This window comes from Sabethes cyaneus, chromosome 2 (assembly GCF_943734655.1).
Source record: "Sabethes cyaneus chromosome 2, idSabCyanKW18_F2, whole genome shotgun sequence".
In the NCBI taxonomy this organism is placed as follows: domain Eukaryota; kingdom Metazoa; phylum Arthropoda; class Insecta; order Diptera; family Culicidae; genus Sabethes; species Sabethes cyaneus.
In genome coordinates this window covers 2,657,248-2,682,634 of record NC_071354.1, presented here as the reverse complement: position 1 = coordinate 2,682,634, position 25,387 = coordinate 2,657,248, and the positions used below count along the sequence as shown (strand labels likewise).

General features: G+C 40.2%; 6 protein-coding genes across 8 annotated transcripts; 3 read left to right on the top strand and 3 right to left on the bottom strand.

Annotated features, from left to right (window-relative positions):
• Positions 1 to 2,554: 2,554 nt before the first annotated feature.
• On the bottom strand, positions 2,555 to 4,445 carry LOC128738757 (probable maltase). Its single transcript, XM_053834110.1, has 3 exons — positions 3,387 to 4,445; positions 2,732 to 3,327; positions 2,555 to 2,667 (listed from the first exon to the last, which is right to left on the bottom strand). Exons 1-3 carry the CDS (start codon positions 4,443 to 4,445, stop codon positions 2,589 to 2,591), a joined length of 1,734 nt encoding a protein of 577 aa, XP_053690085.1. The 3' UTR covers positions 2,555 to 2,588.
• A 1,200-nt stretch (positions 4,446 to 5,645) lies between these two features.
• Positions 5,646 to 8,178, top strand: LOC128738434 (maltase 2-like). The gene is made up of 4 exons (XM_053833558.1): positions 5,646 to 6,297; positions 6,363 to 6,932; positions 6,995 to 7,614; positions 7,673 to 8,178. Exons 1-4 carry the CDS (start codon positions 5,764 to 5,766, stop codon positions 7,803 to 7,805), a joined length of 1,857 nt encoding a protein of 618 aa, XP_053689533.1. The 5' UTR covers positions 5,646 to 5,763; the 3' UTR covers positions 7,806 to 8,178.
• A 790-nt stretch (positions 8,179 to 8,968) lies between these two features.
• On the top strand, positions 8,969 to 12,883 carry LOC128738755 (maltase A1-like). Its single transcript, XM_053834109.1, has 4 exons — positions 8,969 to 10,114; positions 12,042 to 12,149; positions 12,224 to 12,711; positions 12,772 to 12,883. Exons 1-4 carry the CDS (start codon positions 8,969 to 8,971, stop codon positions 12,881 to 12,883), a joined length of 1,854 nt encoding a protein of 617 aa, XP_053690084.1.
• Positions 12,884 to 14,880: 1,997 nt separating this feature from the next.
• Positions 14,881 to 15,702, bottom strand: LOC128737597 (DNA-directed RNA polymerases I, II, and III subunit RPABC3-like). The gene is made up of 3 exons (XM_053832270.1): positions 15,584 to 15,702; positions 15,242 to 15,498; positions 14,881 to 15,174 (listed from the first exon to the last, which is right to left on the bottom strand). The coding sequence occupies exons 2-3, from the start codon at positions 15,450 to 15,452 to the stop codon at positions 14,933 to 14,935; spliced, it is 453 nt and encodes a 150-aa protein (XP_053688245.1). The 5' UTR covers positions 15,453 to 15,498; positions 15,584 to 15,702; the 3' UTR covers positions 14,881 to 14,932.
• A 2,351-nt stretch (positions 15,703 to 18,053) lies between these two features.
• On the top strand, positions 18,054 to 19,682 carry LOC128737186 (COP9 signalosome complex subunit 7). Of its 3 annotated transcripts, XM_053831772.1 has the most exons (5): positions 18,054 to 18,362; positions 18,422 to 18,895; positions 18,956 to 19,100; positions 19,379 to 19,460; positions 19,570 to 19,592. In XM_053831772.1, exons 1-4 carry the CDS (start codon positions 18,168 to 18,170, stop codon positions 19,411 to 19,413), a joined length of 849 nt encoding a protein of 282 aa, XP_053687747.1. In that variant the 5' UTR covers positions 18,054 to 18,167; the 3' UTR covers positions 19,414 to 19,460; positions 19,570 to 19,592. The 3 variants fall into 3 exon arrangements, with proteins under 3 accessions (XP_053687747.1, XP_053687750.1, XP_053687749.1); XM_053831775.1 differs by lacking the exon at positions 19,379 to 19,460 and having other exon boundaries at positions 19,570 to 19,682; XM_053831774.1 differs by lacking the exon at positions 19,570 to 19,592 and having other exon boundaries at positions 19,379 to 19,482.
• Positions 19,683 to 19,974: 292 nt separating this feature from the next.
• On the bottom strand, positions 19,975 to 21,903 carry LOC128738753 (maltase A3-like). The gene is made up of 3 exons (XM_053834106.1): positions 21,397 to 21,903; positions 20,158 to 21,335; positions 19,975 to 20,095 (listed from the first exon to the last, which is right to left on the bottom strand). Exons 1-3 carry the CDS (start codon positions 21,901 to 21,903, stop codon positions 19,975 to 19,977), a joined length of 1,806 nt encoding a protein of 601 aa, XP_053690081.1.
• Positions 21,904 to 25,387: the final 3,484 nt, after the last annotated feature.

The window sequence follows — 25,387 nt, the reverse complement described above, 5'->3', positions numbered from 1 at the left end:
TAATGGCACTTGGCTTCAATTTAGATCTGTTTATATATGTTTATAGCCACATTTGCAAGGGGGGCAAATTGCACCACCGCAAGTGGGGCATTTTGGCCTGCTTTTACTTATTTGAAAAAATATTAAATGCTAAAGCAAATCAAGCGTTTCATACCGTTATTTTTGGCAGGGATGTCTTTTTGAAGTTCACTTTACGCAATCGAATCGCAACAACCGGTTATTTACAGATTTTGACAAGAAAATAGCTTATGGAAATGACGCCAAAAGTTACATCGGAAGCTGCTCAAAAACAAATTTATTTTTGTTTTGTTTTTACAGCATGTGACAACTGTCATACTTGCATAGTAGGCTAGTTCCATCAAATACTATGGTTTCTGGGTGGTTTTGCATTTTGATTTCGCTTGTTTAGCGAAAAACGAAGGGGGGGCACATTGGCCAGGGGGGGCACGTTATACACATTTCCCCTATACGTTAGCCATGACCCTCTCGCCAGCTCAACTTAAACACGGATTGGCCATAACTCTCTCGGATCAATCTTAATATACGGTGAAATCTATCTAATCACTACCACTTAATAGAAATTTTGACAGGTGTTGTTCTACGACGAAATAAAGCGCCCAAGATCAACTTCCAGTCCACCAGAAATAGAGGGGCTCAACGTGCACGATGGCTCGACCAGCTTGAAGCCGACTTGCGTGTGTCGAGACGCGCAACGAATTGGCGACGAATAGCCCAGGACCGAGTACAATGGAGAGGAATTCTTGATACGGCAAGAGCCACCCCGGCTCTCGGCTGAAAAAGTAAATAAGTAAGATCAACTTATAAATCGTTGCGGCTGCGAAGATAATTTATGGATTGCAAAAAGCAAAGCAAAGCCTAGGTGCTGCATTCCGTTATCGAAACTTGACCTTCTGTTTTTATACGACAGACTTCGCAGCCAGCTGTTAGAGTGCAGAACAATTGCAGTGCCAGTTGCTACGATTCTATTGACTCTAACAGCCTCTCCCAGCCGAGATTCGAACATACGACGACTGGCTTATTAGGCCAGCGTCAGTAGAGGCCAACTGGAAGGCAATTTATGGATTGACAGTTTATAATGTTTAATAGTTTATGGAGTGCGCTCGAGATTTCTTAAGGGGGCGGGGCATAGTACCTTTTTAATTCTAACAAATCGAAATTTTTTTATTGTTTATATCGAAAGATTAACATTTCGAGCATATGTGTTTGAAACCGTTTGGATGATTTCCAAAAAATGACAAAGTTACAGCGAATTGAACCGCATATGTCTGGAGCGATTACACAGCGAATAAAACGTTCAACGCCGTTTTTCTCGAAACCTGGTTTCCAAAGTTCGAATTTTAAAAGAAGAATGGGTCAAAGACAAGATAATTTAATATACTTTCATGTCGTTTTGGAATTTTTCATTTCGGATAAGCCCCCGAGCGCCAATCCATGGTATCGCAATTCATATTTTTTTCGAATGAACATGTTTAAGGAGCAGTAGGGGAGGGGCGACGAGGTCCCCATTTATAAACAAAATTGGAGATATTAGTATAAAACGCATTGTTTAAAATGCAAAAAGCCCGAATCGGTTCGCTTTCCGAGTAATCAAGAAAAAAATATTTGAAAGTAGGCAAAAAATATGGTGTAAAAAGTACTATGCCCCCTTAGCCTAGCAGCACGGGTGCGGCCTCAGCGTATATCATTCTCCATCCATTTTCGAGGTCGAAGTATCTAGCTCCCCAGAGGAAGGCAAAGCTTCAGTGCTACTAGGTAATGGTCCGAGTCGATATCCGCACCCCGTAGGGAGTGTACGTTGGTGATGTTCGAGAAAAATCGGCCCTCGACGAAAATATGGTCGATTTGGTTCAAGGTTCGTTAGTCAAGTGATCTCCAGGTGACTTTGTGGATATCTTTGTAAGGAAAGAAAGTGCTTCTGATCACCAAGTCTTGGAAAGCTGCAAAGTTGATGCATCGTCGGCCGTTATCGTTCGTGTCGGTGTGCAGGCTAAAAAAGCAAAGCCTTGGGCTCTAACGTCCTTGACCTTTCTTTATCGACAGACTTCACAGTCAGTTATTAGTGTACAGGCAGTACAGGTGTGCAGGCTATGGGCACGGTCACCGGTCTATATATTGCTTCCCTTTCGTCCCTAGCTGCGCATAGAACACGTCTTTCTCGTCGTCGGGTCTACCTTGGTAATGGTGTAGTTGAAGAAACATGCACAACATGCACACCTTCTCGTTGATAGCTTTCCAGTCCATTACGCGATCCTGCATTATCTACACGTTTTCTCCTTTGCGACAGATCTTGTGCAGGCTACGATGCCGAGGAACCGGCAGGAACCGAATTCAATTATGTCTTTGCCACACAACCACGAGAGCCACTTTTTAATTTGTGTTGTTCTTACCGTTTGAATTAGACTTTTCAAACTTTTACTCTTATATTCTACGGAAATCTCAGAATTAAAAAAGAACAAATAATATGATATGTAATAGATTAATTTCTGTATTTATTTAATAAAGATGAGAAGTTATTCGTAGAAATATTTTCAACCTATAGGCTAACTAGGAATACCGAGTGAAAGTACTTATTCATATTTCACACTTCCCTCTAGAACGATGCCCGCTTCTGCCGGTAGTATAACTATATCTCGATCCACAATTGTACTGTAAATAGAAGGGGAAAGTGTTCATTGCTTTAGAAAGCTCAACCGTAAATAGCCAATCTTACCCATCCACATAGTTGGTTTGTAGAGACGAAGTTATGACTTCAAACCGAAGCGGGAGCCCGGTAAACACCGTCGTTAAGTTAATATTCTGTGTAGCTTTCGCAAAGTTTAAAATTACAACGATTGTGCTCACTTCCGGTAGTTCTCTCTTGTACACGATCAAGTTTTCACCAATTAGCTTGATATTAAACGAACCTTCTCTGAGTGTGCGTTGCTTGCGTAATCGAAGTAAAGATTTGAAGATTTTCAAATGACTACGAGGCACCGACAGTTGCAGTTTATAATTAAGTTTTTTAAAATTCGGCGATACTGGAAGCCAAGTATTATCACTAGTTGAAAACCCTGCACTGACCGAATCATCCCATTGAAATGGAGTTCTTGCCGGATCACGGGAATATATCAGGAAATCTTTTGGATTGGAATTACAAGCAGCTGGGTCGACGGTTTTACTCCAGGGAATGTAAACATCCTCCATTGCCAGTTCTTCTCCGTAGTATGTGACCGCAATACCAGGCAAGGTATTAATGGCGATGTTGTAGAGATCAGCTCGATCTACGCCCAAACGAGACGCAATCCTCTTGTTATCGTGATTACCGAGCTGAAACCGAACAAAGATGAAATACTAAAATGACAAGTACAACTTACAACTTTACTTACAACCCAATTTGCAAAGCGATTACTCGGTAAAGCTTGCATGAAGCGCATTATGTTATCATAAAAGTCTTTGCCAGTGCTTTCTTTAAACGTGTTGCTGAGCACTTCAAAATTGAAAGGAATATGTGAACCTTCTCGTTCTCCACTTCCGTAAAACCGAATAATGTTATTTAAAGATGTATATGCTTCGGTTAACAAAACGAGGTCATCTGTCTTGTGAGTTTTTCTAAATTCCTCTAATACCGCACGCCACTGGTATACCATATCGAATGTTTCGTCGAGGTCTCTTGTATGATTATGAATCAGATATGCTGGGTTATCTACATCGTCTGTAATACCACTTTTCTCTTCATCTGGATAAACTCCATCCACGGGAAGACTTTCGAATAGATACGGCAATGCATCGACTCTGAAGCCGTCAACACCTTTTTCAAGCCAAAACCGTAGCACGTCTTTCATGTCATTAACCACTTTTTCGTTGCGATAGTTCAGATCAGGTTGTTTGGCTACAAACTGGTGCAGATAGTACTCTTGCCGTTTCTCACTCCATTTCCACGCACTACCACGAAATTCACTGATCCAGTTCGATGGAGGCGCACGAGTGCCGTTAGGTAATAGCTTCCCTGGATGCCATACATAGTAATCTGCGTAATCAGGATCTCTATCTTCTGATTTTTTGAAAAACTCATGTTCGTCACTGCTGTGATTTGGTACAAAATCCAAAACCAACTTTAAGTTTTGCTTCTTGCACTCTGCGGCCAGATTCTCCAGATCAGCAATCGTACCGAATTTCTCATAGATATCTTTGAAGTCGGAGATATCGTATCCGAAGTCAGCCATCGGAGATTTGAAGATCGGTGATAACCAGATGGCGTCAACGCCTAGTTCGTGTTTAAGATAACTAATCTTTTCCATAACTCCACGTAAATCACCAATGCCATCGCCGTCGCTATCCTTGAAGGATCGCGGATAAATTTGGTAGAAGTTAGCATGCTGCCACCAATGCTCCTCCGCTAGTGCCGCGACAGTTAAGAGCAACAAAGTAAATATTGATGATCGCATCCTACATGCATAGTTGCATTCGGTAATTTACTGCTGTTGATCAAACACGTTTAGTTGCTTTTATAGGAAACGGGCGCCACGGTAATGATGTATTCAATTTTTTACAAATAATAATAGTCAACAATACAGAAATGACATTGAATCAACACGCAAATAGGGAGTGGAGTTTGTTTAAAACCTTTAAAACTCATGACTGTTTGATATTGGCGGTTAGATATCGCATGTGTTTACTTGTTACGTGACAGACAGATTGATAAATAGACAGTTTCCTATTGGCGTTTTCGCGACATGACACAAACAGGTCCTAAGTATGGCCAGCAGTGAACTACTGGAACTGGATTGCTACGATTCCGTGGACTTCTACAGCCCTTTCCCAGTTGAGATTCGAACATGCGAAAGTTGGCTTGTTATGTCATGTTGCCGGAAGAACATTATCTTCTCAATAAATTTTTTTTCCAAAAAAATGCAAAATAACACGAATCTCGTAACCAGTTTTTATGGTATGTGAGTACCCTAAATTTGTTCTACACCATTTGTTCTTCGATTATAAATACATCAGCATTTTAAAAATAATCAAATCGATCGAATATTTAAATATACCTACAACCTACCTAAATATAGGCTCAATAATATATTATTTTGCATGGAAGGGGTATAGGTACATGTTATGTATTGTCAAATAAGGTATTCATTCCGAAAAATTCCATGATACATGAAACAAAACCCTTTGTTTTCTTCCCAGTTGGATGACTAGCAAATCAGAGCATAATAGTACTTTTTAAGATGTAGAAAGGTCATAGATTAATCGAAGTTTATTTGTTTTGAAGCATTCGTTTGACCAAAATCCTTAGATTTTAGACAAACTGTAGGCTATCAAATTAGTACGATAAACAAGTATTGTCAAAGGAACGATTAAATTTTACTAAATGAATTGCATCAACAGTTATGTATTTGTTTACTGCCCACTATCAATACGGTAGCAGAAGCAACGAGCCACTGATTTGTATACTAAAGTACGGTCAAACTATGGGATCCCCATTGACAATTGTTCAGTTAGTTTTCAGTGTATCATCGGTACTTGAAGTAAACTGAATAGGCCAGAATCGAGGTGGATATGCATTGCACTTATTGACTTAATGATAAACCAGCTGCTTAGGTAAACAGTAAGCTCAAGCAATGAATAGTGATTGAATCTCTGATAACCTTGTCATGGTAAAAAAAATTGTTATATAAAATCTGCTTACACTTGTCGCCATTTCATCAGTCGACGGCGCGAACGGTAATTATCCAGGTGCGAAGCTAAATTTCCACACACGGAATGACGACGGAAGTGGGTAAACGCTGTAGTTTAGTCTTCCTCCTAGCACTGCTAAGTGTTCAGCTAGGTGGTGTAGCTTGTGAAGATCTAAGAAAATTGAAGGTCAGTGATTGGTGGGAGAAATCCGGTTTCTATCAAATCTATCCGCGATCGTTCAAAGACAGTAACGGTGATGGTATTGGGGATTTGAAAGGAATTACGCAAAAGTTGCCATATCTGAAATCGATCGGAGTGAAAGCCTTTTGGTTATCGCCTATCTACAAGAGCCCGATGGCTGATTTTGGCTACGACATTTCGGATTTTCGGGATATTCAACCGGAGTATGGTACGTTGGAGGATTTCAAGGTTTTGAAAGCCGAAGCATCCAAGTTGGGCTTAAAATTGGTAATGGATTTTGTTCCTAACCATTCGAGTGATGAACATGAATGGTTCGTGAAAAGCGAAAATCGTGAGGCCGGTTATGAGGATTACTACGTTTGGCACGACGGTAAACCGGGAAATAATCCGAACCGTAACGATCCACCAAACAACTGGGTAAGTACATTGAGAAAAAGGGTGGCAGAAAACTTCTGAGAATGTTATTTTGAATGATAATTTAGTTGGAAGCATTCAAAGGCAGCGCGTGGAAATGGAGCGAAAAGCGAAAGCAGTACTATCTGCATCAATTTCACTTCAAGCAACCCGATCTCAATTATCGTAACTCTAAAGTAGTTGAAGAAATGAAAAGCGTACTTCGCTTTTGGTTGGACCTGGGCGTCGATGGATTTCGTATAGACGCAGTCAACTGGTTATTTGAAGATCTGCAGTTTCGTGACGAGCCTACATCTGGCGTATCGACCGACCCCTTGATGCCAGACTACCTTAATCACATCTATACGCGGGATATGCCGGAAACAACCGACATGGTGTACCAGTGGCGAGAAGTGATGGACGAATACAAGAAACAACACGGAGGAGATACTCGAGTAATTATGACGGAATCTTGGTCCAGCTTGAGCGTTGTAGCTACTTATTACCAGGATGCCAACAAACGCCAAGGATCAAATATGCCATTTAACTTTCAACTTATTTTAAATCTCAACAAAAATTCGAAGGCTTCTGACTTTAAGAGAGTAATTGAATCCTGGTTAAATATTGTTCCTGATGAGCAACATGTTGCTAACTGGGTTGTAAGTGCGAGTGTACTATCAAAAATGTAATAGGCAGTTAATCTTAGTTTCTTGACAAACAGCTCGGTAATCATGATCAACGGCGTGTTGCTTCACGGATGGGAGGAGAGCATATGGCTGATTTAATGGCAATGGTCGGTCTGTCATTGCCGGGTGTATCCGTCACCTATCAGGGAGAAGAAATTGGAATGACTGACTACGAAGTTTCGTGGCAGGATTCGAAAGATCCTGCTGCCTGTCAAACGTCTCCCACCGAATATCAGAAGTATTCGCGGGACCCAGCACGCACTCCCTTCCAGTGGGACAGAACAACAAAGGCTGGCTTTACCAGTGGAAGCACTACATGGCTACCGATTAATCCAAATTATGTTACTGTGAATGTAGAAACCGAAGAGAAGACCAGTAACAGCCATCTTAAAGTGTTCAAGCGACTTATGGAGCTTCGCGATGAAAGTATTTTCCACGATTGCTTGTATGGCATATTTGCTGTCGAGGATAACATATTTGGTATTGTGCGTACTACGACGCCGCTTTACGAAGAACCCGTCTATCTGACATTGATCAATATCGCTAACAAAGCTGTAAACGTAACTCATGAAAATATTTACAAAGGTTTTACGAACAAGTTTACAGCTGACATGAAGGTCTCGGTTGCCAGCGTTTCTTCTAAACGATCGGAAGGGTAAGCGTGTAATTTTCACTTGAAAGTAATATGATATGGAACTTTTATCAACTTGCAGCGATTCGGTAAACCTCAAAAATCTGGAACTGCAACCATACGAGGGTCTAGTGTTAAGGGCTGCTGGAACTGTTTGGGTGCTGAGTAAACTGCTCCTACTGTTGATGATCTTCGCAATGCTCTTTTTGCAATAGGTTACAGGAAGAGTATCGAGTTAGCTATGCAGAGACCCAATTTTCTTTTATTCAAATCGTATTTAAAATAATAGATTCTGTAAAACCTCGATCCTTAGAATTGAAATATAGTTAACTCATATTTACTGATCGAATTCAGGTCGCTCGGGTCAGTTATCCATTGAATAATATTAGCGAGACGCGCATGTAAATTTGTTTCTTAGTTCAAAACACTGTGTTTTTGTTGGTTTATTTCAGAGGTACTGAAGATTCATTTTCTTATAATCTTTGTTATAAACTTTACTGATTGACAATAGGTTTACATTCCTTTTGATATTGCATGTATTGATCTTCATAACTGACATGAATAAAGAATAATGGAGGCGACAGCCATATAAATCAGCAAAACTTACTCCTATGACCTGAAACCCCAATACGTTATCTCTGAGAAGCGTTGTGGTGAATTATCAGAGAGTGGCATGGAATGCCGATTATAGGCATTATTTGGCCACCGGACGGCCTGTAACTTCAATAGGATGTCACGAAATGCCCAGAACCTATAACAAACAACTTATTGCTGGCGCACTAACGGCTTTCAACTTGTAATTTGTTTTCCTGGTGATGATATTAGTTGGCCCAGAGTTGAGATTTGATTCCGTATGATTTTTTGGATACTATAAACGAAAATATTATCTGGATATGGGAGACCTCACAAATGACCCAGGCCCGAAAGTTGAATATTCAATGGATCATTCATCATATAGGTACCTACTACTTAATACAAAAATCGATATTTTTATTTCATTGCATTTTTGAGGGGATTTCTGGTCTATCCGATAGATATTTACCAACCACGATCAGTACAGCAAAAATGCTACATTAAATAATACATTGTAGAGGCAGACAACAGATCCAATCCGGCAATGCAATGATCCGTACGCATAACAAGAGCGGGCATTCTCGGCGTCGGTCGCTCATTGTCGCCTAAAATAGCACCTCTATCACGTTGTTAGCTTGTTTTCAAACAGTTTTGCTGGTTCACTGCGAGTCACCGATTTAAAAACAACAATACAACGAAAGGGAACAAAGTGTAATATGATAATCCTGTAATAGTTCATGTCTGACTCTGAGTTTGAGAGCTGAAACAAAGATCAGTTAATCAGGAACAGTCGAAGCGTGCGATCATGCGGTTATTTGGAAGAAGCACCGTAACTAGTTTAGTTCTATTTGTGACTGTGGGTTTTGTCTACACTAGAAAGCCTCTTGGAATAAGGGAGGCATTAGCAATTCTGAGAAAACACCCTCCCTCGAATTTCGATTGGTGGAAAACAGCTTCATTCTATCAAATTTATCCGCGGTCATTTAAGGACAGTGACGGTGATGGCATTGGTGATCTTCGTGGGATTAAGCAAAGTTTGCCCTATTTACGAGAGCTTGGAATTCAAGGATTTTGGATGTCACCGATATTCAAATCTCCAATGGCGGATTTCGGTTATGATATCTCCGATTATTACGACATTCAGCCGGAATATGGAACTCTCGCAGATTTTGATTCACTTGTCGCTGAAGCAAAAAAGTTAGGCTTGAAGGTAATTCTGGACTTTGTGCCCAACCATTCAAGTGACGAAAATGAATGGTTCCGTAAATCTGAGAATCGTGAGAAGGGATTCGAAGATTTCTATGTTTGGCACCCGGGTAAAGTTAATTCGGCGGATCCTTCAAAGCCGCTACCTCCGAACAACTGGGTCAGTATTTTCCGAGGAAGCGCTTGGCAATGGAGTGACAAACGTAAAGAATATTATCTGCATCAATTCGCTGTAAAACAGCCTGATCTAAATTATCGCAATCCTCGTGTTGTCGAACAGATGAAGGATGTTATGCGGTTCTGGCTAAAACGAGGGGTCGATGGTTACCGCATCGATGCCGTGCCCATGCTATTCGAAGTTGAAAAGGATGCCGAAGGCAACTACCCGGACGAACCGCTGAGCGGTAACACGAACGACCCCAATGACCCTGGTTATACGATTCACACTTTCACACAGGACCAAAATGAAACAATTGATATGGTTTATCAGTGGCGTAAAGTTTTGAATCAGTTCCAGATTGAAAACGGAGGTGATGCGAGAATCATGATGACGGAAGCATACACGAAAATTGAAATTCTCATGCAATACTACGGCAACGGAACCGTCGATGGATCGCACATTCCGTTCAATTTTGGTTTCATTACCGATTTGGGGAAAGATTCGTCGGCACAAGATGTTGAAAGTACGATCAATCACTGGTTGAATAATATGCCAATTAGGAATGGGGTGGTTCCTAATTGGGTGGTAAGTATAAAGCGTATGATTTACTGAAAAATAGCAATCGAATTAAATTTATGGTTTACGTGATTGAATAGTGACAACAGCATTGAATGTGCAGAATGTCTTCAAATAATAAGAAGGAGCTTGCTTAAGAAAAATTGAAATAAGACCAAAAATTTAATTGTTAATGTTTCGATAAGTTGGAGCTGAAAAAAGTGATGCTCGGGTTTTATTTGGCATATCATAGTTGTAGTTTGTAGTTCACCATGCGCTTATAGTGGCTTTTGATCAAATCTCCATCTAGTTTTTGATGCTGAAATAGATCTGTTTACTAAACAGGATAGAACTTTGTGAAAACGATTGCAAAATTGTGAGATTGGAATGAAAGTTTTCAAAAAGTGAACCCTATTACCAGGATGGCTACTCATTCTCTGAATTTAAAATTCGTCCTTTTTCTCGGTCGTATTTTTGTTTAATAGCGTAACAGTGAAACTGTTAACCTATAATAGCGTATCAGTCCCACATGAAGAATCATTGAGTTGAGAAAACAGCGTTTAAATGTGTGTTTTATCATTTTGTAATAATGTAATAATACTTTAAAATAGATGTCAATCATATTTTTTTAACAAATAACTGTAATTTTTTATCAAATAACTTTAATTTTGCAAAAAATTATTTGGTTCGTCTAGTAGCTGGGATTATGGGTAGTATGGTTGACAAAGAAATCTAGCGCTCGTTATGTTGATAGTTTTTCTGATTTTATAGACTACTAGCTGACCCGACAAACTTCGTATTGCCACAAATTAAACTGTGTTGTACATAAATCGTGAATCTCGGTTGACCTTTATCACAATCTCGAGTTTTGTAAGTTTCTGAGCAGTTCAAGGGTGTTTTAATATACAAATTTTCCTCACAGTAAAGTAGAAAAGAACTCCCCCCATTGCTTAGCCTGATAAAATAAAGCGGATAGCATTTAAATATTCGCCATCATTACAAACCATTTCGCCAAATACCATTGTGCGGAACACCAATTCTCGGTTGACCATAACGCGGAATATGGAGTTTCGCAGAATACCATTTTGCGCAAAACCTTACGCGGGATGTACCATTTCACGGAAAATCTTTTCGTAGAAAGTACCATTTCGCAAACCATCATTCAAAGCATCAATAAGGGGTTTCAAACCATCATAAAAACAATTCCTGCCTCCAAAAGCTCCCACATGCCAAATTTGGTTCTATTTGCTTGATTAGTTCTCTAGGTATGAGGATATTTGTATTTCATTTGTATAGGAGCTCCGCCCCCCCCTACTATTGAAAAGAGGAGAGGTCATAATTCCCCTCCTAAAGAAAGGAGGGATCTCAATTCACCACAGAAAAAAAAAATTCCTGCAAAAACACCCACATGCTAAACTTGATTCCATTTGCTTGATTAGTTCTGGAGTTATGAGGAAATTTGTATTTCATCTGTATGGGAGCCCCCTCTTAGTGGGGAGTGGCCTTTAACCATCGGCCCCAAAAACACCCTAAAGGCAAATTTTCACGTCGAGTACGTACAGTAGTTTTCGATTCTATAAGGAACATACCGACAGACAGACAGAAATCCATTTTTATATATAAGATTCAGTAGCATCCAAAGCATGAAGGATACAATTACCATATTATTTGCGCTTTAGAAAATATTCTTACTGGTTAAAATTAGAGTTGAGCACAAATCAGAAAATTTTGAAGGCGCAAAACTTATTTGCTTCAAACGTATTATATTATAAAACATTTTGGCTTTCAACAAAGTTGTTTATAATGAGTTTTTCTATTACTTGCTAAAGCTGTTTTTGTGATAATTATTTTTTCTAACATTGCTCACGAAGTTTCAGTAAAAAAAATAATGACAAAACCAAATAATATTTAGAATAAAGCAACTTTACTAAAATCATACTATTAAATATTATTTAAGATGGGAAATCACGACCAGCATCGTGTGGCGAGCAGATTCGGCGAGGAGAAAATAGATGTGATGAATATGATTCTTCTATCTTTGCCGGGTGTTAGCATTACCTACAATGTAAGTATGCGATTATACTCTTTATATGAGAAAACATGAATTACGAACTGAGCAGTATCCAAAAATTATTTTAGGGTGAAGAGATTGGTATGACAGACGTATGGATTTCCTACAACGATACCGTCGATCCGGCCGCTTGCAATGCCGGACCCGATAAGTATCAGTACTCAACACGTGACCCGGAAAGGACTCCGTTCCAGTGGGATGACAGCAAAAATGCAGGATTTTCAGTGGCCAACAAGACGTGGCTTCCTGTGTCCCTAACGTACAAGGATGTGAACGTTGAGCAGCAGCAAATAGCGAATAAAAGTCACCTTAGAGTGTACAAGAAACTGATGGACATGCGAAAAAGCTTAACGTGGCGAAAAGGTACACTAAAAATAGCGGTTAGCGGCAATGTATTAGTTATCTTTCGAGAACTTGATCAATTCGAAACGTTGATAACGGTAGCAAACATCGGTGGCACGTCACAGATTGTGGATCTTTCCAATATGGGCAGCCATCCAGTGGATAAATTCGGTTTCTACCGAGTGGTGGCCGTTAATTCTACGCATAAAGAAGGGTAACACTTTCCAAAATTAATTTTGTAAGTTCTAGTTCAATTGCGATTATCTATTTTCAGAGAACTCGTTACTGTTAACAACGTATCACTCGAACCATTCGAATCGGTAGTGATAAGTGCCAAGAGTCAATATTATTATTACGAAGTTTTCAACTATCGCAATAATATTTGATTGTTAACTAGCAAGTGGTAGCAACTGCAGTAGTTTTATGACAATAAAGTATGATAGACCAAATAATTTTTAATTTTATTTCATGTGGCAGTCTCCCACTTGTATTGACTGTAACGGGTGGCAATTAAAATTTTGGATTTTTTTTCTCAAGCTGTCAAAATAAGACAAAGATACTTAAAGGAGATCTGATTTACTGAAATTAAAGATACATTGTCCATTGTTGAAAAAAAATTAGTGAACATTTGAAAACGGTAATCGGCTGTTCGGCGAAGCTTTCCTTTGATGTCGGAAGAGAAGCGTTGTACGGCCGTCACGTCAACCTTGCGAATGCATCGCTTTATTCTACTAATCAACTGTTTGCAGTTCTTGGCTCTCCAGTTATTTTTGCACACCAAGTAGCTCAAAAGCCCGAAGAAATCTTCGATTGGGCGACACTGAGGCAGATTTGTCGGGTTGCGGGTTTCGGGTACAAATGGTATCGAATGGGCATTTAGGAACGATTGTGTTTTTTTGCGTAATGCGATGATGCTTTATCCTGCCAAAACACGTACTGTGCATCTGCATGATGTTTTTGTATAAACGGGATCAAAATTTTCTTTAAACACTTGTTCTGGTATCACCCCATCGACATCTCTATATCGAGCTGCAGTGAACGTCAGCGACAGCATGTCCTGGGCTCAAAATTTGACAGCGGGCCCAAATCAGACTGCTAGCAGTTGAGTGAAACGCAGTGCTGACATGCTATTTCATTTTCGCACACACGAGATGTTGGCAGCGAAAACATGGTTGCCTGCCGATGGGGTGTCTGGTACACATCTTTTTTTGTTCACTTTTTGTTCAAACTTATGTTTAAATTTGTATTTAATGTTCGGAGATACAGTAGAACTATCCATGGAATAGTATTGGTCATTTCCGGGAATGTGCGTCTTCTAAAGAGGGAAGTAACTTTCGTTGTCCAAAACAAAGCATTTTTCGGAATAATTTTTTATCATCCAGCGGCATTGGGATTTCAGCGTCGAAATCTGTCCCTCAGTATATTCCGGGGCTCTTATCTTCTTTCGGCACTTTATTCCGACTCTTTTCAATGTTTTTCAGATTTGTCGAGATCTTTATGCAATTCATAGAAGTGCACAACGCGCACGCGAAAGGCTTCTTGTTTTGATGCCATTTTCAGCAAAACATTGCAAGCATAAACGGCGTAAACAAAACAAAAAATACTGGCAGAAAGAGGAGAGAGAGAGCTAACACATACATACTCTCATTTCTCTCTGAGCTCTGAGTTGTGCATAGGGGGCTCAAAAAAATTCCAAAATTTTAGTTGCCACCCGTTAATTATCTGTTATTATATACTTGTTCAACGATTCGATACCATAATTTTCAAACGTTTTACGAAGTTGGTTAACATCCTAAAGGAATCAAAACATCCTTTTACAATGAAATTCGAATTGACTGAACAAACTGCATAAACAATTCATAATGATAATAATCATACTGTTAGTAATGATAATGCCAATAAAGCAAAAGGCATTAAAGAACGATAAAGAAATGGCTTAATTGTTGCAACGGATGCTGGAAAAGAACCGCCGTCATGCTTTGCTATAATATGCCAAAAATTTAACAATTCATGAATTATTTTGCAATGAGAAAAAAATTGGCGGTTATATCGACGATCAGAGCAAGCGGGATTTTCAGCAAACATCATTTTCTGTTTACATACTTGGTTCGGCAACAGTAACATTTCGATGGACCAAAGTGCACAACGCCCATCGTTACAGCCGGTGACATGCTTGTGGTAATTTAAATTTTTCTGTCTGTTACAGCTCAATCACAAAAAAAAAATTCTTTCAGTGCAATTACAGTAACAATAGTCACCGTGATAATATTTGGAAACCTGCTGTTGAACATTTGGCTTGTCTACAAGGTACTGGAGATCGCAGAAAACTAATTTTTATCTTTCCCAAATAAAAAAATTTAAAATGGCAAATTATAGTCACGCTTACTTACTGTGTTTATTTATAAATCGTTTCCTAATTCTATCCAAATTAGCTTTTAGAAGGCTAGTTTTTTCATCAACAGATACATGTTTTGGTCAATCTCAAACCCGTGTAGATTGTTTGCGTCGCCCTGCAGTCGCATTAACAAACCACCGAATGAAACGTAGGCAGACAGCCGATTGGCCGACTCGGACTGAGCATCGTCACCTTCGATCCGGTACACCTTGCCGAACATCACGTACTCAAAGCTATCCGCACGCGAACCCTCAATTTCGGCTGCGTTGTATTCCATGCTGGCTGCAAATTTAAAATCAAATCGTTACTAGATATTTGGTACATTAGACGAAGCAATCATAATTATCACCTGGTGTTCCATCCTCGTGTAACGTTGTGGCCAAAACCAACCGAAATTTGTCGCCAAGCTCCATCGGATACAGCCACGAGTTGATGTCTAGTATCAAATCCATTTTGAACGATTCGGATTCGCAATGTAATCTACTGACACGATCGAACTTCTTCCCTTCTGGGTCCATATCTTTTACATTAAAGATATCCTCGAACAGTATCCCGGACATTTCGCTTTATTTTGTGAATCTTCCGACGCTTGTTTTAATACGTTGCCTGCAAAGGTTATGGTATGGTGATCAGGTTAGGTGGTGTTTATTTTCTAGTTGCTACAATGAATCAACAATTAAATTTTAATTACCTGTGCTTTAGGGTAAAAGCAGTTATATGTTGTGAACATATAACGTTTCCAACCAAGCTTCAAGCGATAAAAATTTAATTTGTTTTAACAAGAGTTATTTACTTGCAGTGGCACTGGCACTCACTGCGGCTCCTTTTCGCGGCAGCTTTTATTTTGTTAAATTGTTATGATCGTTCTGACAATAAATTCACATTGACGTTTCCTTCAATTCAATGATCAAAGAATGGAAGGGCCAACCGGCTGGGCAGTTGTATTTATTTGGCATTTAGGCAAGGGGTTTCCAGCAAGGCGTATCATCGCGTAGTAACCAGCGATTACTTTCGTAATCATTTACGAATTAATTAGGTAATCAGTATAGTAATCAAAAGTAACTTTTTTAAAAATTGCGTAGTAATCATTGCTGTTGGAAACCCCTTGGTAAAATCTGTCGGTGGCGCCCTCCAGAAATAGTTTGCCAAACGCATCAAAAAATATCCATGCATTTATCAATATTTCTTTGAGCTGGAGTTACATAGCAGCGATGGCAGCGACATCTAGATTTAGTTTGCCACTCACTGTTCGAGGGGTGCTCTATTGAAGGATTACTCGTAGTTTACATAAAAACCTTTTACACACTTTTTGTCGATTACCTGGTAGTCTGTTCTCTGTGGTAATCAGTAAAGTAATCAAAAGTAACTTTTTTCTAAGGTGCATAGTAATCATTGCTGTTGGAAACCCCTTGCATTTAGGCCATTTAGCCAAGGGGTTTCCATTACTTTTGTAATCATTTTCGAATATGCAATATGCAAATGCAATATGGCCAATTATACACTCAAAATATTCTGCACATAACTAATAGTAAATTTCCATATGAAATTCTAGATGATTATCATGTGCCGCATATAAATATGCATGTGCCGCCTAGAAATACACATAGAAATTATACCGATATGAATAGTGTTCGCTACCATACGGCAATTCCCCACCAGAACCCGTCATCCACTACGTTGATCATCATCATCAATGGATCCATCATCGTTTCGCTGAGAGACTGATCCGTTATCACATAAGGATCGTCACTCATCCTTAATCGGTCACTCGATGAGCGCACTACCTGCGAGCCTCGGGCAGCTGCATCAGTACCGATCAGTTCAATCGCTATCGCCTCAAGATAAGCCACGCAACGCTCCTGAGCTACGTAGCCAGTCGAGAAGATAACTTTGTCATCTGTTAATTATATAAACCTATAGTACCATAATTTTAGTGAATACCTTACCATCAAATAATTAAAATTAAAGCATAAAGTGCACATCGAGCGTTTGCCTTAAAGAATAAATTTCGCTATAGTGAATAAACTCTTCGTATATTTGTCAAGGACAAACCGTTTTATCATTACGCGGCTCGGACACAGAATTAGTGTCCGAACGGCAAGTGCGAAGAAGATCCTCCCGGTAAATTTACACCGCTGTTCTCCCGTGTGCGAACAAATAGTATGTGCAATTATGCACATAAAAAATATACGCATATTAATAGTATGTGCAAAAGTTTCGCGTACTCATAAATTATAACTGTGTGGCATATAAAGTTCATTGACTAGGCACATTGCAAAAATCTATGTGTGGGACACATAGAAACTATACGAAAAGTTTTCTCAGTGTATAGTATAAAATAAGAAACAAAAATATTAATAAAATTTGATTTTGAGGCACTTTTTCAATGAATTTACCATAAGTTTCAATGTTCACAATAAAAACTGTTGTAGATGCAGTGTTTCTAATACAAAATTTATTTTCGGGCAATATATTGTCAATTGCAAGGAAAATTGTACCATCCAAAGTGCGATATCGCTCATAAAAGTGCTATTTTAGCTTAAATCGTTTCGGTATCTTCGGCGCATTTTTTCGTTATCTTCCCAGCAATAAGTGCGCTGAAGAGACCGAAACGATTTAGGCTAAAATAGTACTTTTATGAGCGATATCGCTCTTTGGATGGTACAATTTTCCTTGCAATTTACAATATTAATCAATGATAATGATAATTAAATTAAAACCAAAATTAAATGGTAATACACCGCACTGTCATAAATGCCATTCCCTCACATTTTTCATGTATAGCCAACATCGCATCTAGCGCACAACAAAACGAACTTCGCTTCGGATAAGAGTGTGTTTGTGAGTAGCCCGCATTAACTTTAACCTCGGATAAATGTGTATTGTTTAGCGCTCGAACCAAGTTGATGTTGGTAGCAACTTCTTTATTCTCCAGTTTCATACGCCTGTGGTAATCAGACGTAACCAGAAAAGTAATCAAATGCAACTTTTTTCGAAGGAGTGTTGTAATCACAGCTGTTGGGAACCCCTAGCTCTCGCTCACTGAAAATTCGACAAACGATTCGTTTCGGTATATTTACTTGTCGGCGTAAGAAACTTCAGCCCTTAACAAAGCCAAGTAAGTTGTCAAATGTTTATAAAAAAATTGCTTGAGGTATAAAAATCAGCAGATACAGCGGGAGTTACAGGAAAAACTTAAAAAATCTGGTTTATTAGTAATCAGTCGTCTAGTTATTTCGGTCCATATTATCAATAGTGATTCTGTGTTCTACGATATGACTCCAGAAATGAATCTCGACGGAGACCATCCTGCTCAGCATCATTTTTCGGCGCACAATCCAATAGAACAATATGTACTGCTTTCAAAAAGTGCAAAAGGGGCTGCCTGTTTGGAACTGATCAAGCAGGTTCTTGAGGCCTCAGGAGTGCACGTTTTTGGTGAACTTTTAGCAATGCCCAATATAATAGAGGTATTCTATCACATAACACAAGACATTTTTCTTCATTCAGCTAAACCATTCATTTGCAGCTTCAGGGAGGGCCGAACGCTTGTTATTATAACACATTAAATTTGTTCGCGTATGGAACCTATCGACAGTACTTGGATAATCAAGCTCAGCTGATTCAATTGACCCCTGTCATGCGAAAGAAACTGCAGCATTTAACCATCGTATCGCTAGCCATCAAAACAAAGTGCATTCCTTACAAGGAACTTCTACAAGAGCTGGATATAAAGAATGTAAGAGATTTGGAAGACTTAATAATCGAAGCGATCTATGCGGATATAATCCATGGCAAGCTGGACCAGAAAAACAAACAGCTCGAGGTTGATTATGCTATTGGACGAGATATTCGGAAAGGTGATGTGAGCGAAATAATCGGCACACTGCAAGAGTGGTGCGACTCTTGCGAAACCGTATTGGTTTGCCTCGAAAATCAGATCCATCGTGCAAATTCAGAAAAGCAAAAACGATTGAAGCATAAAGATGCAATCGAATCAGAGGTAGACTTGACACAATATTTTGGCAATTTTTGCTTTTAATTCTACCTTATTTAATTGCAGATTACAAATTTGAAAAAGCTCATCAAAGTACAGGCAGGGAATGATTCCGATGAAGCAATGGCAACTGATTCCGGGCGGGAGATGTCCGTCGGAAATCCTGATCTGCGTAAGAAGCCAACCAAGCCGAAAAACCTGAAAGTAGGCGGTAAGTCGTGGTTTAAAAACTTTTCCTGAGCAAAATAACTCCCCGCAGAATGCGTTTGTGCTAGTTGTTCCTCCCTTTGTAATTCGGTCCTTTCAAAAACGATACACTGTTAGCTAACGGTACGAAATTAAATCAGTGTGACACGGAGAAAGCGCTTTACTTCTCCCGAACTCAAACACAGTAACGTCTTTTATTTACATCTCGTTTCTCGGAGTCTTGGCTGTGCCTTACCGAAAGAAACATTATCCCGGCAATAATATCCCCTTTAATACAAATAGGTTCGGTCAAAGCGCACACGAGACAGCTGCCTTAGGCTGGTAAATGGCATGGACTTGGCAAAACCACTGATTGACGAATGTTGTAAATAAACATATGTTTGCATAATTTTCTTATAATCCCTATGTTCTGCAATTTGATTGGTTACTTTTTCATGTTTATTTTTTTCTATTTTCTGTTTTTATTATTTTAGATCAGCAATGAGAAAGAAACGGCCCTATATAGCTAGTAAATTGGCACTTGTAGTATGTAAATGAAATAGAAACATATTTTTGTAGTGAAATATAATTTATCGATGATTAGCAAACAATTATTTTAGCTTATTCGTGTTTGCTTTTACATTACGTTTTCGAAACACTGAATTGAATAGGCTTATATGTTTTTATTTTCTCATTTATGTGGGTGGAAATTTCCTAATGAAATATGTTCAACTAGCCAAAACCTATACCTATTTAGGTAACTTTATTATAATATAAGTAGGTATATTAAAGATGAGCAAGTTTTTGTCTTCGCACTATATTTTATATCAATTTAAAGTTTCCAGGTTCAGTTAAGCTATGCTTTTCACAGCGATTTGATCTACTGCATGATATTTTATCTAAAAGTTTAACCAACGATCGCAAATGTCGGCTTTCATTCTCCGGTCTTCCGAACGTTTAGCTTCCAAAACGAACGCCTCATACGCTTCCAGTTTGATGTTGCGTGTGTCCACTGAATCTCTGAAATATTCAAACAAACACATCAATATTGCAATATTTATGGAAAAGCCATTGATGTTTACCCTATATTATGAATCGATGATCTTGCAACTATTGCATAGAACAGAACTTTTGGAATATTTCTAATCAGCTGATTTCCATTAATAATGTGTGTTGAGCTTCCTAAATTTGCTATGGTAATGTACGCATTAGAGCTTTCGAGATTGCGAACAATCGCAAAAACGTAATCATTAAACACTACTGTGCGCCAATCTCCGTACAGAAATGTGTCTTTTTCTCTGAGTTTCATCAGAGATTTAAAAATATTGAGATGACTTTTTGGATCACTGCTCTCTACTTTTACATTAATTTCACGGTAATTGGGTCCCACGGGAAGCCACGTACCCGTGCCACTTGTGAATCCTGCTAAATTACTATCGTCCCACTGGAATGGCGTCCTGACCGGGTCACGCGATTTCGCTGCGTAGTTTTCCTTTCCTTCGTTGCAACCAGCAGGGTCCACTGTTTGTTCCCACGAAACTTCGACATCCGTCATCCCTATCTCATCACCCTGATAGGTTACGCTAACACCCGGCAATGTGAGCTCAATCATCGCCATACTATCGATACGTTGTTCACCTAGGCGAGTACCCACACGACTGCGATCGTGATTTCCTAGAACCCAATTCGCTGTGTGTTTCTCATCAACGATGCCCATCCAAGAGTCAATCACATTCTTAAAATCATAGGCCGTTGATGTTCCATTTAATTCAGTGATCAATCGAAAATTGAATGGCATCTGAGCGCCCTCATTACCCCTGATGTCTCTGAAGTATGGTTTTATGATGTCCAAACTAGACCAAGATTCTGTCATTAAAACTCGTGTATCGCCGCCATGTCGTTCGCGATAGTTTTCCAGAAGTTTTCTCCACTCATACACCATTTCCACATTCTCCGGTCGATCAATGGTATAGATATGTTCAAGATAAGCGAAGTCCTCCGTATCTTGCGTTGTTCCACTCACCGGTTCATCGGGAAAATTGCCATTCCGGTCCGGCAGCACCTCGAACATGCAACCTACTGAATCAATTCGAAAGCCATCTACGCCCAAATCTAGCCAAAAAAGTAGCACATTTTTCATCTCTTCCACTACCTTGGGATTTCGAAAATTCAAATCGGGCTGTTTAGCTGTGAACAGATGATAGTAGAACTGCTGTCGCTCGTCATTCCACTGCCACGCACTTCCGCGGAATCCAGATAACTGAAAAACACAATCGTTAAGGTCCTTTTTGAATCACAATTTTCAGATCAGATTTTTCTACCCAATTGTTCGGTGGTAAGGGTTTATTCGGGTTCTCCGGGTTGGGTCTTCCATCACGCCAAACGTAGTAATCCTCGTATCCTGATACTCGTTTTGCCGACTTAAGAAACCACTCATGTTCATCGCTCGAGTGATTCGGAACAAAGTCCAATATCACTTTCAATCCCAGTCGCTTTGCTTCGGCAATCTGCCGTCGAAAGTCATCCATCGTGCCGTACTCTGGCTGGATGTCTCGGAAATCGGAAATGTCGTAGCCAAAGTCCGCCATCGGGCTTTTGTACATGGGTGACAACCAGAAGCCACGCATTCCAATATCCTTCAGATAGGACAGTTTCTCCGTGATTCCGTTCAGATCGCCGATCCCATCCTGGTCGCTGTCCTTGAAGGAACGCGGGTATATTTGATAAAAGCCAGCCTTTTCCCACCAATCCTTGGTTTGTTGCTCCGACCTTAGCCGGATGGCTGTTACGACCGTTAGGAATGTTGGGAGTAGCAAACGCCAAAGCATGTTGATTCTCGCGGCTTTGTAAAGATACTATTGCTACTGACTACCGCGGCTTGGAAGAAAACGGAAATTAGTACCTGGCGACACGATGCCGCTAATAGTTCAGTTCCAATGGGTTGAAGTGGTTTTCACTCTACAGGTATCAGACGTTTAAGTGTTGGTTTTGGAATTAAGCTTTTAACCTTGATAGTATTGCAATCTAATGGGGGAGGCAGCAAATATTATGCAACGATAATGATTACCTACAATGAGTTACTTGGGCATCTTTGAACATTATCGTACAAAATCAGCCAAAATTAATTAATAAAATTAATTAATGGACTTTAGGTATGGAAACAATACTAGAAAAGTTGAGGTCTCCTATTTCCCAGAAATTTTTTAAGGGAATTATTTCGATTCGGACACTGCTTATTTGAAAAATTCATAAATTTTGAACCGTGCATCGTAAAACAAATAAGAATTAGGTAATGAAAATTTGAGTACATTTTTCTAGAAATCTCTAAACACTTTACTTACTTGCTTAGGGGGCTTGCCGTCCTAAGACAAAGCCTGTTGAACAAAGTTTCTCCATGTTGAGGGCTATCGCTCTCCAATTTCTCTGACATCGAGTACTCTCCGCCAGATCTCGCTCCACCTGGTCTAACCATCTTGCTCGCTGCGCTCCTGGTCGTCTTGTTCCTACCGGATTTGAGGCGAACACCATCTTTGCAGGATAGTTGCCCGGCATTCTTGCAACATGCCCATCGTATCCGTCCAGCTTTAGCCACCTTCTGGATACTGGGTTCGCCATAGAGCTGTGCGAGTTCATGGTTCGTCCTCCGCCTACATACTCCGTTCTCCTGTACGCCGCCGAAGATCGTTCTTAGCACTCGTCGTTCGAAAACTCCGAGCACACGCAGGTCCTCCTCGAGCATTGTCCATGAACTTGAGCACTGTGTACCAACCGTACCAACCAATCAGTTTGATGAGCTCCTGGGGAAGCTGTTCTCGTCCATGATTTTCCATAGCTCTTTCCGGTCAATGGTATCATATGCGGCTTTGAAGTCAACGAACAAATAATGCGTGGAAACTCTGTATTCACGGCCCTTTTGGAGGATTTGCCGCAGTGTAAATATTTGTTCCGTTGTAGACCGACCTTCGACGAAGCCGGCTTGATAAGCTCCCACAAATCTGTTCGCAATTGGTGATAGTCGGCGGAAAATGATTTGGGACAGCACTTTATAGGCGGCATTGAGAACGGTGATCGCTCGATAGTTCTCACAGTCCAACTTGTCGTCCTTTTTATAGATCGGGCAGATAACCCCATCTTTCCACTCCTCCGGTAGTTGTTCCGTATCCCAAATTCTAACAATTAGTCGGTGTATACAAACGGCCAGCTTTTCTGGTCCCATTTTAATAAGCTCCGTTCCGGTGCCATCTTTTCCAGCTGATTTGTTGTTCTTCAGCTGCATGATGGCCTCCTTAACTTCGCCTATCGTTGGGGCTAGCACCTTTTCCCTGTTTGTTGCACCTTCGGAATCGCTTTCCCCGCCGCCATGGTTCACCGCCTGGGCGCCATTCAGGTGTTCGTCGAAGTGCTGCTTCCACCTATCGGTCACCTCACGATCGTCTGTCAGAATACTGCCAGTCTTATCCCGACACATTTCGGCTCGCAGCACAAAGCCTTTGCGGGATCCGTTCAGTTTCTGGTATAACTTTCGCGTTTCCTGAGAATGATGCATCCGCTCCAACTCTGCAAACTCTGCATATTCCTGCTCTTCCAGGTAACGCTTTTTTTCTCTCGAAAGATTTGGTTTCGCTGCATCATCTACTGTTTGTGTCTTTCCACGTTCAGACGTGTGGCACTGCGCATCTTGGCCGCCCGCGCAGCGTTCTCCTCATCCATCACCCTCCTACATTCATCGTCAAACCAATCGTTCCGCTGATTCCGGGCCCGATGGAGCTCTCCGCTACACTGCTGATGGCTGTTTTGATAGTGTTCCAACAGTCCTCGAGAGGGGCTTTGTCCAGCTCGTCCTCTTCCGGCGGCGCAGCTTCGAGTGAATGTGCGTAATTTGCGGCGACGTCTGGCTGCTTTAGCCGCGCGAGATCTAACCGAGGTTGGCGTCGGTACCGAATGTTGTTCACAACGAAGAGTCTTGGGCGCTTCTTATCCATCACTAGGTAGTGGTCCGAGTCAACGTTAGCGCTTCGATAGGATCTGACGTCGATGTTGGCACTTCTAACTGTCGATCAAAACGTGGTCGATCTGCGATTCTGTCTGATTTGGTGACCTCCAGATGTACTTGTGATGGATTCTGTGCTAGAAAAAGGTACTACGTGCGGCCATGTTCTTGGAGGCGGCAAAGTCGATAAGTCTTAGGCCCATTTCATTGGTCCGAAGCTCTAAACGAAGGTCGATAAAACTCATAGAAAATTTCGAAAATACGAAGTACGAAGTATGTTTATAACTCAGTGGAATTTAAAGAGATATCAATTGATCAGAAATTCTCTGGAGCATTGATTGATATAGTGCGTGGAAAAGGTTTTTATCAAGTCACTACTTCAAATTTTCATCTTTTTAAATAAAGGGAGCGACATCTATGCAAAATAAGCTCATATTAGGTAATGGTCGCTACATTTTGCAACACGCACGGAATTTCACGTATTAATTATTTACTGGAGGGGTAGACGCTGCGTTATTAGATCGGTTGGATGATGCAATCAAAATAAAAGTCCTCGTATGGCAAAGAAGAATATGTACCATTGTTTATCCAAGACATGTACGTCCAGCATGTTTCTCGGTAATTCAACGTCTGACAATATCCAAACCACTTGCGACATGTTTGCTGGACACCTATCTAGTGTGTCTAATTCGACTTTAGTCTCATCCTCTCAAATTGATACTGCGATGCGCAAAGTTCCTGAAAACATCCTCTCCTGTTTTCCGTAGCTGATATTGAAACTGGCCTTTCGAAATTGAAAACATGTTTTTCCGCGGGTCCAGATGAAATTTCATCAGTGGTGATTAGAACAGAACAAGTTCCCGGAGTGTTGGAAAAGATCCTATGTCTTTCCAATCTACAAGAAAGGGGATAAACGTGACATAGCAAACTACCGAGGTATCACCTCTTTATGTGCCGGGTCGAAACTGTTGGAGATTCTTGTGGGAAAGCTGCTGCTTAGCAAAGTGAAATCGTACATCTCTATTGATATAGAATAACATGGCTTTTCCCCAAACTCTCAATCAACACGAACCTTCTGCAGTTCTGTTCATTTTGTCTTCGTCAGGTTGAAGACGCTGCACAAGTTGATACCACCATTTACACGGATCTTAAAGCTGCATTTGATCGTATTGATCACCAAATTCTGCTTCGAAAACTGAATCATCTAGGAGCTTCTGTAAAGTTAGGCTCTACTGAATCGTACAGTTTTTGTAATCGGTCAGGAGTTCCACAGGGAAGTAACTTAGGACCATTACTATTCCTTATATTCTTTAACGATGTTT